Here is a 15,218-nt window from a genome sequence, read left to right on the forward strand (position 1 = left end):
TGGTCTGTACAAAGGTCTAGCCTTCACCCATTGCTTGGACCTTCTGCCGTCTTCAGCAGCCAGAGTCCTTGCATGGTCTTACCACCAGAAACATCAGAGAACTAGTAATAGCTTTTGCCTTAAAAAGAAATTATTGAGATGCTCAAAATTTACCACATGTAGTTTGCTTATCTTTTGCAGATTTGTATAGCTCTCCTCACAGTCCCGTTTTTATGGCATTCTTTATCACCCTGTGGGATCCCCTGCCTGTTTGTGGTATTCCTCGCTCTGAACCTCAGCCCTAGGAAGCCATCGCCTCTCTTCTGTTTCTTTGAGTTTGCCTTCTCTGGAAGTTTCCTGTGGCCAGATTTGTCATGTGCAGTCTGGCATTTTGCTTTTCACTGAGCCTCATATTTTCTAAGTTCACCTGAGGTGAAGTGTGTGTCGCTACGCTCTCCTTTGTTGTTACAGAGAGTTTTAGAGTTTTATCGCATGGCTCTACCAAGTTTGGTTTGATCTCTTTAGTGCTCTTAACTCCCTAGAGTAGATGAGCAGTATTTTAAGTTTGGCCCGTGTTTCTGCATGATATTGGGCGGCTGTAGCTCGTAAGCACTGTCCAGCTGGTGTGGCTGCCCTGGGCCCCTTCCGTGGCCTGCCTTATTTCTCCTTGCTCAGTTAAGTTTGTAGCCAGCTGTGCTGCAGGGTAGCCAGGGTCTTCGGTGCCTCTTGAAAGTTACATTAAGTGACATTTACTGAAATGAAAACTTTTGGTTCCTGATTACGCTGTCTACATCTCTCTCCCTGTGTGCATGCTTGTATGTGTGTTTGTGCCTATGTGTACACATGCATATGGCAGGCAGATATCAATCGCAGCTATCATCCCTCAGAAGCTGTCCATGTTGTCTACCTTGCCTCCCCTGCACCTTGTTTTTTTGAAACAAGACACCTGCCTCTCACCAATGAGGCTAGGCTGGCTGGCCAGAGATCCCCAGGCACCTGCCTGTTTCTTTGTCCCTAGGGATGGGATTCCAAGCCTGTGCCACCAAACCCCGGCCAGTAGGGGTACTAATAAACAAAGGCAGGTGGTCATACTTGTGTGGCAAGCCAGGGAGCTATTGCTCTCGCCCCTATATGTAGCCAGTGGCTGCTGTATTGGACTAGATAACACAGAGTATTTCTCATTATTGAGACATTGTACCGGGCTGGCCGGACTAACAAACACAGCTTCCGAACTCTGCCTGACACTGTGATGTCACCGGACCTCTGCTTAGCCTTTTGTGGCCAGTGATGCCTCCTGTGAAGGGAAGTGGTTTGATGGTGCACTGTGCTCGGTCCCTTTCTAATAGTTACATCTCTGTGTAGGGGCAGCAACGGGCAGTAAGCTGTCCTGTAACTGTCTCCAGATGGTATTCCAGACAAGGATTAAAGAAGAGCCAGCCCAGCGGCATAGGTATTACCGTGAATAGGTGACAGCTCTTGGAGGCTAGTCCTCCCATTGTGCACATATGTGGACTGACTCCTAAACTTACGCCATTTTCCTCTTCGATCTGTATTGTGTTCTTCGTCTTGGAGTTGGAAATGAGCCCAGTGTAAAGTGCTGATTATCTTCTCTTTTAGTTGGCTTAAGGCTGCAGCTGAACAATGGAAACAATACTAAGCAAATGTGTGGAGGCAGGTACACCAATTCTCAAGGACAGCCACTGTGCTCTGTGACAGTGTGAGTGTAGAGTGAAGAGTTTTTGTCGCAGCAGATGTCCTAAGAAACATTGGTGCTAAGAGGTAGCAGTACTCATGTGGACACATGCATCCACCGTTTGGTAAGGCGTGGAGAGCTGGCTCGGTAATCACGGAGGCAAGCTACGGTAGGGTGCCAGGCAGCCACCAAAAATGGACGGTATATCTGCCGGCTGGGGAAGATTTCCATAGCACTGAGTGAAACCCGAGTGTGTGGGCCTGCCGAGTGTGTTATGCGGCTGACAGTGTCATCAGTTATTAGGGATGGTGTGGTTTTAGGCAGTCTTTATTCTTTGCATCCCATGACTTTGTTTCTTCCTCATTTTTAGTTATCTGACTAATGCTTTGTGTGTGTCTTTGTGCCCATTGCATGTGCGCATGCATGCTCAAATGCATGCGGAGGCCAGAGGTCATTTTCCACTTCTATTTTTATTAGTTAATTTTATTTGTTTATTTATTTATTCTTGAGACAAGGTCCCTCTGTGTACTCCTGACTGTCAAGGTACTCTGCTATGTAGACCAAGCTGGCCTTGAACTCTCCGATCCGCCCGCCTCTGCTGGGGTTAGCGGTATGTACCACCATGCCCAGCTCACTTTTATATTTTGAGATAGTGTATATTGTCTCACAGATGGTGGAGCTTGCTAGACCAGCTGGCCAGCAAGACCTGGGGATCCTTCTGCCCCTGCCTCCCCAGCATGACGATTACAGGTAAACGGCACCACAGCTGGCTTTCCTGTGGGTTGTGGGGATGAGTTGTACCAAGCACTTCACCAACTGCGCCCTCTTCTCAGCTCTAACCTATGCTTTCCTAATGAAGGGGGTGGGTCCTTCAGGGTACCTCCTGTGTGCCAGTAGGTATGTGTGCCAGGCATGTTACCAAAGCTTGCTAGCCCTCGTGTGCTCTGTAGAGTGGATGTATTGTTAGGTGGTGCTGGAGATGGACAGCTGGCAGTGGATGGTAGGGCCTGGTGCTCCTGTCCCCATGAGTTTGGGATTAGGGAGCCTGAGTGCCTTTCCAGGACCTCATTAGCAGGGCACCAAAGAGAGTCAGCCAGCTTTGGAGGTCATGTCTGGGACTTGCCCAAGGTCTTAAGCCACCTGGAAAGAGGCAAACAAGTCTGAAAGTGCTAGGTTGGTGTATATTGTGGTTATGTTGCACTAAAAATGGCCTTAGGGTGGTCAGAAGGCTCAGGTTTGTCTGCAAACATCATGGCCTTGGATAATCAATCTCTGTCTGAGTTTGGACTGCTTTACTTCTCTCAGAGGGCCTTAGGAATGAGAGATCTCATCCAGTGTGGTCCAGCTCATCAGTCTGTCTCTTCTGTGATGTTTCCGTTGATCTCCTATTTTCTCCTATTCCAGGATCACAGAGCTGTTTTTGAAGCTGTGTTGATCATGTCTAGTGTGTTACAGGAGGCATTCTCTTCTTATTCCCTCTAGACACTGGAATGACCCAAGGGTGTTTATGTAAAAACAGCACTGTTCCCACGGCTCTCAGGTGCTTGCTGTGTCTAAGAAGGTGCCCCAGTGCCTGGGTCCCTTTCCGTCCCTGGATGTTGATGGTTTCTCTGTAATCAGTCTGCATGTGAGCTGCCTTTGATCCTTCTGATCTGCAGTCAGTCCTGGTGTCCTGCAGGAGGGAGTTCCGTCCCCTAGTACTGAATGTCTTGCTATTTGTGTTTCTACATGTATTCATCAGGCTGTGAAGTCCTTGCCAAAGGGGAAGCAGGTGTGGAGCTCTAATCCCAGTACTTTCCCTTTGGTGAATCCATACTGTCATTGTCATTCCTGTGCTTCAGGAACATTTTTAAGCAGCTAGGGGTTTCCTTGGTGAACTCTGATCTCCCAGCAGACCAGCCAGTATGACTGCCAAGTCACTCATGGAGGGCAGCATGTACTGCGTGGATGCCAGATGCCGAAGGGATGGCTCTCATTTCTGAGAGGGACTGAGCAGTGTAGAGTGAGATTTCGTTGTGCTGTTCAGAAAGCACACAATTTAAATTTGATACATTGTTTATTCCAGGGATTTATCTTCTGTTGCTTTAGGACTGGTTTACTGTAACTGAAACTGCTGTGCTACTTACTGTAGAAATGATGCCACCAACATGGCTACTCATGACCCTGCTTTACCTCCTTTGTGTTTATGTCCAGAAGTAGACTTGCTGGACCAGACAATTAAGTTATATTTAATTTTCCACACGGAGTCCACTCTGTACTCCCACCAGCAGTGCGCAGGAGTTATTTCTTGCCCCGACACCCCTCCTCCAGTCCTTTGGAGCCTCTACTGAGCGTCAGCTGTTGCTTTTAACCCTCTCTGCCATGGCTGAGCATCTGTTTCTCCTCTGTTGTGCACCTGCGCGTAGGCGTTCTCCAGCCCTTTGCCTTGTGCTGCATTTTGGATCTTCCCCTGACTTCCCTCCTGTTTAGTTTCCCTTGGTCTGTGACAGTGCACTTTAACAGAGCCCATTCTTTGGCTCTTCATTTGATCTGCTTATTATTTGGTTCAAGAAACAATCTTTGGAATGTCATGTTCCTCTTCCCAGGCAAATTAGTCTATAAAAAGATATTTTCACTGTGGTAATTTCTCAGATATCCTTGGTTTTGACCTAACAATTGAGCGCTGGGCAGGTGCTTTGAGTTTCCCTCGTTTTTCTTGGGATTTGTCAAGGCTTGTAGACTTTAAAGGGACTGTCACACAGGTGAAGTGTGCATTACATTATATTGAGCTTACGTCATCAGCATGACTTAGCATTGTTCAAGCTGACCTTGGGCACCTGCCCGAGGTAATGGTTTGTCAGGTTTCTATACTGTAAAATTACCTCCCCTACTGTGCTCTTTGGAAGAAAGCCAAACAGGGAAAGGTAAATAAACACTGTGGTTCAAAAGTAAAACCAGTTTGTTTTGTTTTTAAGAAATGCTCACAAATAGACCTATTTTGGGGGAGGGTATGGAACAGGCCTTTAATTCCAGGAATTGGGAGCTGTGAGTTTGAGGCCAGCATGGGCTACACATTAAGTTCCAGGTTAGTCCAGGGATACATAGTCTCCGTCACAACAAGGGGAAAAAAAAAAAAAAAAAAAAAAAGGACGACGCACTTTCAAATACCTAATTCCTTCCAAGGCTGGTTTGATCTGTTTGGAAACTTGATGAACGAACCCCCTGAAAGGTTATATTGTTGAAAGGGGAGCATTCTGCCCGTGGTGACGTCCTTCAAGGATGTCTATGGCACCATTGGAGGTTTGCTAAGTACAGAGGACAGGATTGAGAGACAGGCTGTGCGGAGGTCAGGTTGCTGCTGCCCCCTATCAGGAAGCGGAAGAAGTGCGGGTGAGGCTGCCGCAGCTGCTTGGTTATTTTTGAACACTCAGGCAAGGGAAAGAGGTTTTGTGGCGTTTTCCAAAAATTGCACCAAGGTAAAGCAGAGCTTTAACCGATGCAGGTGTGTTGTCAGGCGTTAGCAGTACTGCCCTCACTATGCGTTCATTGGACAGTAACGCAACCCCAAGAAAAGGATGGTTGCCAGCAACCACGCGCGCCCGGCAGCCAGGAAGCTCCACACCCGGGTTAGGTTGCGGTGACCGCCGCAGGAGGCTTGCTCCAGCCCTTCCGGCAGACAGTACTTTCTACGATTGCAGGTTCCGACGCCGAATACCCTCTCTGCTTTCCTGAAACCCCGAGGGGCTTCTAGACCCAAGCTTGGCTTTACCCATAAGCCCGCGCGTCACAAGCCTGAAAATTTGCATACGTGCCTCTCTGGGCGGGGCCGGAGGGAGGCTTAGAGCCCTGACCTGGTTAATTTGCATACGCAACTCGGGGGCGGGGCAACTCGTGGTGGGCTCTTGTAGTTTGGGCTGCTTCTGTTTCAATGGAGCTTCGCCTCGGCGAGTTTTTGTTCCGAATCGTAACCAGTTTTTCCGTGTGGAGCATGCTTTCCTGTCCACCCACTTCAGCTCTCCTAGTCGCTGGGCGCCCGGGGCTCTGGGACCGCGGGGACCAGCTATGCCGGCGCTACCTTACCGCACCGCTGACGCTGTGCTTGTTTCCCGCTGTAGGTGGTTCTCCTGGGCATGGACATCCTGTCGGCACTGGTGACAAGGCTGCAGGACCGGTTCAAGGCGCAGATCGGTACAGGTGAGCCTAGGCAGCAGTCTTAGCCTCCCCTCCCACCCCGGACTCACCCCACATCACGGCATCACTGCCCGCTTCCCTCTAATCCCGAATTATTCCTTCCTGCGCTGACTTTCGAATACGAAATATTAACAGTTGAGGATTTTATGCAAGATTAGTCATCAATTTGATGACAGCCAGCACATGTCCCCAGCCCCTCCTCCGAGAGGCAGTTTTCTTTGAAAAGTCCTACCCCCCCCCAAAAAAAAAAAAGGGAGGCGTTTGGATTTTCCCATAGTTTAGATGTCGCTAAATCAAGGTGTTTCATGGTGGCAATGTAAGCACTGAGCACTTCTGTTTATATAACTTTCAGTAGAGAATCTCTACATTTCTTTTTCCTTTCGTTCCCTTTTGTGTGGGCACTGAGTGGATGGAACCCACGCCCTCTGCATGCCAGACAGGGGCTCTAACCACTGGACCACAATGTCAGCTGGAATTTCCCAGTAGTGTTCATCATCAGTGTTGGTCCTTAACATTTTCTGTAGCTTTGTGGTCAGTGTGCTCACTGAGAAAGATGGTGGGACCATAAGATTTAATGTTAGTACTTTGGTATTTGAACCATTTTCCATTTCCCTCCTACAGTCCTCCTCAGGACTCATGGATTCTCACAAGAGACCTAGCAGGCTTGGAGTAGGCATGTGTGGGCTGGTGTGTGTGTCGTGTGTGTGTGCTACAAGTGAAATGTACCCAGTGTTGATGAAGTGTGTTCATCTCCTTTGCCCCTGGACAGGGTCTGTTGTTGAGTGGTTTTATTAGCCTATGCCAGTTATAAACATGGTCTTTTATACACAGTGTATTTGATCACAACCCTCACCCAAGTTCCCTTCTGTTATGTTACCCCCTCCTTCTGCTGATGCCCTTCCTTCTCCACTCAGTGCCCTTTTACTTTCATATCTTTCTGTCTCCCATGACTGCCCTGAGTGTCATTAGGGTCTCTGGCAGAGGCATAGGTGCAGGTTGTTTACAGAGTAATGGCCCATAGCCATAGTGTAACCCCCAATGAAAGTGTTCCCATTCCCATCAACGATTAACGGCATGGAAATCCTCATGGAAGGATGGGTCTTCGTGAGCCCTTCTACTTGAATATTCCATACAGCAAAGGCTGACCTTAAACTTCTGCTTCTCCTTCCTCGGTGTCCAAGTGCAGAGATTACAAGTTATGAATGTACTTCAGCAAGGAGAGTGGCGCTCTGGCCAAAGACAGGTGACTTGCAATAGCTACCTTAGGCGAGCTAACCGCAGATGAGCAATGGGTGACCTCAGACTCCAAGATCTGTTCTCTCTCTCTCCTTTCTCTCCCTTTCTTTTTCCTTGTCTCTCTTTCTGTCTCTTTTTCCTTGTTTCTCTCTTTCTTCCTTTCTCACTTTTTTTCCTTTTTCTTTTTCTTTCTCTGTTTCTTTTTCTCTCTTTTTCTTTTCCTTCCTTTCTTTCTTTTCTTTCTTGACAGGGTTTCTCTGTGTAGCCTTGGCTGTTCTGGATTTGCTTTGTAGACAAGGCTGGCCTCAAACTCACAGAGATCTGCCTGCCTCTGCCTTCCTGAGCATGTACCACCACTCCCAGCTTCCAAGATTTGTTTTCATGTAATCCATTTCCATTTTGGTTTTCAGTGTTGCCAAGTCTAATAGACAGACTGGGAGATGCTAAAGACTCTGTGAGGGAGCAAGACCAAACCCTGCTGCTAAAGATCATGGATCAAGCTGCTAACCCCCAGGTAAGGCAAGACAAGTTCAGCTGTGTACAAAATTCTCTGGAGTTGATTTCCTTCAAGCTGATGGGTTAGAGAATGTCTTAATTAAGGTGTCTATTACTTCAACAAAGCACTGTGACCAAAAAGCAAGTTGGGGAGGAAAGGGTTTATTTGGCTTATTCTTCCATAGCACTGTTCATCATTGCAGGAAGTCAGGCCAGGAACTCAAACAGGGCAGCATCCTGGAGACAGGAGCTGATGCAGAGGCCGTGGAGAGGTGCTGCCTACTGGTTTGCTCCTCAGGGCTTGCTCATTTTGCTTTCCTATAGAACCCAGGATCCACCAGCCCAGGGATGGTACCACCCACCATGGGTGGGGCCCTCACTAATTGAGCTGGACCTCATGGAAGCATTTTCTCAGTTGAGGCTTCTTCTCTGATGCCTTTAGTTTGTGTCAAGTTGACATAAAACTAGACAGTACAGAGATGAACATTCTTATGACCCTCTTCATATATGATATTTAAATACATAACTAGCAAAATGTATCCTTTGAATAAATCAGTGGGTTGGGCATGGGTATTGAAAGTTTGATTAATCTGTTAGGTCCTTAGCTTATTTATGTGACTGTCTGTCCCTTTCTCTGGTGGTGAGCCACGAGGCCTGCTCGGGCTGTGGTTTCTGTATGATAGTTAGCTGGTCTTGCTAGACTGGATGGACCCAGCCTTGTCTTTCAGCGTTCCACTGACCATTGTTGGGGGATGCAGCTGGGGTAGCCAACAGCTGTTTCCCAGGGGAGATGAAACAAATATTGGGGTGAGCCTAGGAGGCGTGTTCCAGATAGGAAGCAGTGTGTGTACCTGCTGTTCTTTGGGCTGTACTGTTCTCAGTCATAAGATGGGGCCATTCTATCTCGTTGGTGCTATGGGGAGAATCTAGCAGTGCTAACATAAGTGCACATGCTTCTCAGACCCTAACTGGATGTGTCTGATAAAGCAGGACCTGCCCTAGTTCAAGGTGTCGTTGTGAGAGGGGGAGCCTGCGGGGTGGTGGGTATGGGACCACTTTGGTTCCTGCCAAGAGGGTCTTCTTCTGTTGACTCCTGGCTTACTACAGAGTCCTTACCCTCTCGTCTGTTCCTTGTCACCCACAGTATGTGTGGGACAGAATGCTCGGAGGCTTCAAACACAAGAACTTCCGCACGAGAGAGGGCATCTGCCTCTGCCTTATTGCAACACTCAATGCGTAAGTCTGGGGTGAACCTCAAACGGTGCATGGCTAAGGCTTTTTTTTTTTTTTAATGAAAGATAATAATGAAAGATAGGGTCTCTTGTATCATTTCTGGTCTTAGGCTCTCTTTATAACTGAGTATGTCTTTCAACTCCTGATCCTCCTACTTCTACCTCTCAACATCTGGGATTACTGGCACTGGCCCACTTATGTCCTGTTTATTGGCTCAGGATGCTAGGCAAGTCCTCTAAAATTTGAGTTACATTTCTAGCCCTGTTACTAAACTTTTAAAAATAAAACAAGGCCCAAAATACCCGCCCCCCTTTATTTTGAAGTAATTCGACCTATAGGTAGTTGTAAGGAAATGTACTGAAAAGTGGCTCCTCTCTTCCACCTGGGCAGTGGTAAGACTTTTCATAGGATGGGCTGGTAGCAAGTGCTGGTCCTGTTCACAGAGCTGGTGTACACTGCCACAGCTGCACACAGGCCTTGTGTGTGGATGGGGCTCCTGCCCACTGCCCTTTTGTAGGTATACTGTATAGCCTGTGGCAACCACTAATGTGGACTCTTATTTCTCCGATCTTGTGCCTTCAAACTGTTGCTCAAGTGGAACAAGCCTTGTGTGCCCTTTCAGGGCTACCCTTCAGATTTCCACTTATTGAATTCCCTAGAGGTTACACTGTGTGCCACTGATAATGGTACTTCATTTTGTTTCAGTGCTGAGTAGAATCCTTTGGTATAGCATCTATGCTATAGTATAGATTATGTGGTATAAAATATATACTACAGATGTAATCCAGTTTAAATAGCCATTCATCCATTGAAGAAAATATGGTTGACTTCAAGATTGGGCTTCCTAGGAGTGAAATTGCTATGGTGAATTTTCAGTTCTCTTGAGTAAGAGTACAGTGGCAGGGCCATTTTTAAAGCCTGTTTTTTGTTTGTTTATTATGTTGGGGAATTTTGCCTGTATGTACATTGGTGCACCATATGTGTGTGCCTGGTGCCCTTGGAGGCTAGAAGAGGGCATTAGATCCCCTGGAACTGGAGTACAGATGATTGAGCTGCTATGTGGTGTTGGGCATTGAGCTGGGTCTTCTAGAAGAGTAGCAACTGCTCTTAATTATCGAGGCATCCCTCCAGTCCCCACCCCATTTTTAGTTTTTAAAAGAAACTTCTGCAGTAATACCCAGAGTTGCCTCTGCTGTTTTATGGTGTGTATTCACGAAGGGTTGCTGTGGTGTCAGCGTTCCAGCAGTGAGAGGTGATGAACAGGCTGCAGCCATGTTAAGTGCCTAAACGTGCTCGCTTCTCTTTCAGAGGGACCTGAGTTTGCTTCCCAGAACCCACACCAGGTGTCCATCAACTGTCTATAAATTTCACTTCAGGGGATCTGACATCCTCTTCTGGCATGCATACAGACAGACATGCATGTAAATAAAAGTAAAAATAAACCTTCAAGTGACAAACTTGAAGTTTCCCAGTAGAGCAGTGTGTGGTGCAGCCAGCCATATTGTCATCAGCAGCATTACAGAACTCTGAAGGCCCCTCCGGAGATGACCCTGAAGGAGTTTGATTGGGTCCACTGCATTTGGCATAGTAGGAAGTGTGATCTGACCCAGCAGAGCTAGGGTCCAAGGCAAGCAGGATGGCAAGGCACAGGCCCTGGTGTAGCTTACAAGGCCAAGCCATTGAAGGGCCTGAGCTCTGAAAAATAGGCTCTGGGGTGCTTTGGAGCCATTTTGAGAAGAATGGAGGGAACCTTGGTGTAAGGGGCTCATCACACCTTGGGGGGTGGAGGAAGGGCAGGTATAGGCATTGGTATCTTCCCTTTGTTCTCACTCATGCCTTTCATTTTCAGCTCTGGGGCACAGACTCTAACACTAAGCAAGATCGTGCCACATATATGTAACTTACTGGGAGATCCCAATAGCCAGGTGAGTAGACAGGAGACCTGCAGCCGTGAAGGTTCATCTGGTATTTTGTGTGTGTGGCAGGTGGTGGGAGTTACCTCTTTGGACCTCTGATTATGACTTACGAGATAGCCAACCATTGGCATTTATGAAATATCACAGCAGATGTAGCAGCCACTCAGCCCTCTCCTGTATGTTTGGCTGAGAAATCATAGAGATTACTGCCTACCGAATCATACTTTATGGTCTATCTATTACCTGGGGAGATAGCTAAAGAAGACTGGGGTTCAATTCCCAGCTTACAACCATCCAAAACACTGGTGCATAGACAGACATATGAGCAAATACTCATATATACATAAATTAAAAACAGAATAAAAAACTGGAAACGGCCACAGCAGGTTTTTGGAAAGATTTCAGTGCTTTTGCCACTGTTATTTCTCACCCTAAGGCCTTTGGCCTTGTTTCTGCACTTTTGTTTTCTGCAGAAGTCCCTTAGAGAAGGCTCACCTTGCCAGCCTGGGACCCTCTGGCTGCATGCTGTGGGAGTCACGTCAGCATTTCACTACTCAGAAGCTCAGGTCCCATGTAGGTGTGGAGGGGCCACGGGCAGTGAAGATCTTAACATTTAGAAATTTGAAAATGTCCTTGTTCCCTTTAAAGCTGCTCAGATGAGATTCAGAATTCATCTGGTTCTTCCCAGGTTTCCCTTTTTGACAGTTTCTGCCTGGGGATGCTCAGTTAGCAGACCACGGCACACAGCCTGAGAGCCTCCCTGAACTGTGGGGGGTGGCGCTGCTCCCTTGTTCAGGTCCAGAGCAGAGTGGGCGTGTGTGATCACTCCTGGGCGTTTGACAGGGTTCTCCTTTTCTGGAGTAACTCCAGTAAAATATCACATGATCAGCACAAACCCACACATTGGCTCAGTTGTTTTCATGTTTGATACTAGAGACAGCATGAGTATTAGCTTGAAGAGAATATATCAGACTTTGAACTACCCAGGCCAACACAAAAAGCCTAGGGTAAAGCCATGTCCTGGCCTTGCCCAGCTGTCCCTGGTGCACACATGGGGTCCTGAGCCTGCTTCCCCACTAGGGCAGGAGTGTGTGAGTGCTCTTCAGGGTGGTTGTTCTTAGTTCGGACGTCACTGTTGGCCTGACACACTAGAAGTCTCCACAGTCTGAGGTAGACATTGTCACTGCACGTGTCCCGCGCTTGCCACATGCAGTGGGTTTTGGAGAAACCCTTAACTGTGTTGCTTTAAATACACGAAAACACTTTAGTTTTTCTGGTATCTTCCCAATATTGGTATGGTATACTTTCCATACCAAACCTCGGGAGTCCTGAGTGGAGAGTGTGCATACGTCTGCGGATCAGCAGACTGTGTTCGTTACTCAAAGTCAGACACCGAGGGTTAGCCTCAGTGATAGCACTGCAGCTGCAACAAGAGCGCAGTGCCCGTAAGCCGGGCTCTGAGCCAACTGCTCTAAATGACGACGGTCAGAAAGATTCTGTAAACTAAAAACAGTTATGGGTGCCAGGTGTGGCGCCCCAGTCCCATAGTCTCAGACCTGTGAGGAGGCGACAGGGGGACCTCAGAGGTCAAGGCCAGCTTCTTCACATAGCAGATTCCAGGCCAGTGAGGACTGTGTAGGGACACTCAAAATAAAAATTAGGGACTGTTTTGATGAGAACTGATAGACTAAGATCAGAAAGAAGAGGAGAACCTCCCCTATCAGTGGACTTGGGGAGTGGCATGCATGCAGAAAGGGGAGGGAGGGTAGGATCGGGAGGGGAGGAGGGAGGGGCTTATGGGGGGATACAAAATGAATAAAGTGTAATTAATAAAAAATTAAAAAAATATACTGAAAAAAAAATTAGGGACTGGTGAGATTGTTCCTCATTTATCGTTTGGAGCACTTATTGCTCTTGCAGAGACTCTGAGTTCAGTTCTCAGCACTCACATGGCCGCTGACAACTGTGCATAACTCCTCTGCTGGCCTCAGGGTTTCAGAAACACACAAGGCAGACACACACTGTCAGAAATATTCTGTAAATTTAAAAAATTTATGCAAGGCAAAACAGTAATACACATAAAATTTTAGGATTACAAAAAGCAAAGCAAGTGAGTAAAATAATTTTTTTAATAAAACGTGAAATTGTGTTAACAAGCTGAATTTTTTTCTTTCTTTCTTTATTTTTATTATTAGTTACATTTTATTAACTTTGTATCCCAGCTGGATCCAGCTCCCTCATTCCCTCCTAATCCCTACAAGCTGAAGCTTAAGTTACTACTTTCTGCCCAGAGTCTGTAGGCACTTGTAGCTTAAGAACCACCCTTGGCACGGCCTGTTACAGTGGTTTGAGCCATAGGCCTTTAATAAGAAAATTCGTACTCCTTTTTTATGTTTTTGTTTATCTCCACTACCCATCATGTGAAAAATGAGGTACTTGAGGGCAGGGCTTAGTTACCTGTGGTGACAGGATTTATCCGTCAGGGATTCTGCACTAACCACTGAAAACGACCCCCACAGCCCCAGCTGCCTTGGAGTGACCCCTCTGCACTCTTAAACTCTTGGCACCTTCCACACCTGCTGCATCCGCTAGGAACATATGCTGCCACCCTGCCTCCCTCATGCCAGTCAGCTTAGCCATCCACCCTTCTGCCATGGAGCTGCGTGCCCACAGTGTTATACAAAGACTAGCTTGTATTTCTATTGCTGAGTATGTGTCTTAGTCTGTGTGGGTATGTGGGTCTGTATGTGTTTGTGTGAGTACAGGTGCCTGAGGAATCCAAATAAGGGTGTTGGGAACTGGAGTTACAGGCAGTTGTGAGTTGCCTGACATGGGTGTTGGAACTGAACTTAAGTCTTCTGCAAACACAGAATGGGTTTTTATCCATTTCTCTAGCTGCAGCTCCAAACCTTAATTTTCTCTTTAGAGGCCCTGTTGCTGCCCTGGGGCTTAGGGCTTAGGCTTAGCATTTGAGTTTTAGTGGCTATAGCATGAGATTTAAGAGATAAGATGAATGACTGATTTACTCGAACAGGAGGGTTTATGGAGACCATTGTCATGTGATACCAGGTCAGATAGGGACAGAAATTGTTGCCTGTGTATTACCTTCCTTTCTCCCTCATACTTTGGTTTCATTGCTACAGAGCAGATAGAAAACCCTGTTGCCTTCCCATCTCTTCATACCTGCCCTTTCTGCTATTTTGTATTAAAGTTTATTGTGCCAAATTGTAAACTTACAGAAAAGCCAAAGAGCAGTCAAACAAGCACCTGTGTCTATCAGTTAGCACTCTGGCAGATGGATTTTACATCTGCTGCCTCTCACGTATTTGCAGACATGTATTTGTTTCCTGATCCTTTTGGAAATAACATGCAGACATAATATTTTTACTCCAGACAGTTCAGTGTATCATACGATAGTAAAAGTATTTTCTCAAAATAAATGTACGTGTAAAGAACACGTGTGCTGGGTGCGCTTCGTGACTCACACCTGTAATCCCAGAACCTGGGAGGCAGAGGCAGGTGGATCTCTGTGGGTTTGAGGCCAGCCTGGTCTGTAAAGCAAGGCCAAGACAGCCAAGGCTACACAGAGAAACCCTGTCTTTAAAAACAAACAACAGAACAACAACAACAGAAAGCACATGTGGAGGTCAAAGAACAACTTGGGGGAGACAGTTTTTTCCTTTTGTGTGGAATTTGGGGATCAAGCTGACATTATCAGTCTTGGTAGCCACTTTACCTGCTGAGCCGTGTCAGTGGCCTCACAGGTCATTTTTATACTAAAGAAATTTTAACACCAGTAGGTTGATGTTTAGTGTTTGCTCTAGAATGAGGCTTCTCCAAGAAAACACATGTGTCCTGTCGCTTACTCCTTATTTCACTGCCTGTGTAGTGGTCCCTGTATCTGGCCAGATGATGTACCTACAGACCATGAAGGGGCTCAGGCGCCTCCAGGCTTTGAACAGCTGAGTCTTATTTGTATGCCAACACCTGCTGCATTTACTGGACCTGGTGGAGTCTTACTCTTCTGAGCACTTACATGAGCCTCCCTCCTCTCCACCTTGTCGGTATATAGATGCTGATGGCAGGGTGTGGGGGAGAGAGCATGCATGTGTGTGGAAGCCAGAGGACAACTCTGATATTCTTTTGGCACTGTCCACCTTGTTTTTTGAGATAGTCTCATGGCTCTAGAATTAAGAATGTGTGCGCCACTGGATGGACATTGAGCCTCAGGGTCTATCTGTCTCTGCTTTCCCAGTGCTGGGATTGTAAGTGTGTGCCCACCTGGCTTTCCAGGAGTCCTAGGGGTCGCCTGGGTCCTTGTGCCTACAGGGCCAACCTTTTAACCAACATCCCTGTCCCTACTTTTCTGCTGTGATCTTTGTTGTTAGACAGTGTCTGTCACATCCTGCCTTCTATTAAGATATCATTTGTATGTGATGCTTTTCTTTTTAGCATTTTAATCCCCTTGAATATAGGGCCCTTCTAGCAGGTTATTG

General features: G+C 47.0%; 1 protein-coding gene and 1 non-coding gene across 2 annotated transcripts in view; one reads left to right on the top strand and one right to left on the bottom strand.

The window, feature by feature from the left end:
- Positions 1–15,218, top strand: part of Clasp1 (cytoplasmic linker associated protein 1) — a 220,637-nt gene that overhangs the window by 66,624 nt on the left and 138,795 nt on the right. Inside the window, exons 3-6 of the mRNA XM_055601545.1 lie at positions 5,767–5,845; positions 7,489–7,592; positions 8,718–8,809; positions 10,656–10,731. Coding sequence (XP_055457520.1) covers positions 5,767–5,845; positions 7,489–7,592; positions 8,718–8,809; positions 10,656–10,731 — 351 coding nt within the window. The remainder of the gene's footprint in view (positions 1–5,766; positions 5,846–7,488; positions 7,593–8,717; positions 8,810–10,655; positions 10,732–15,218) is intronic.
- LOC129675326 (U4atac minor spliceosomal RNA) lies at positions 5,107–5,231 on the bottom strand. Its single transcript, XR_008719898.1, has one exon. It is a non-coding gene; the product is annotated as a U4atac minor spliceosomal RNA (small nuclear RNA).

The sequence above is a fragment of the Psammomys obesus genome, unplaced genomic scaffold, assembly GCF_907164565.1.
Source record: "Psammomys obesus unplaced genomic scaffold, mPsaObe1.curated_primary_1811, whole genome shotgun sequence".
NCBI classification, from domain to species: Eukaryota; Metazoa; Chordata; class Mammalia; order Rodentia; family Muridae; genus Psammomys; species Psammomys obesus.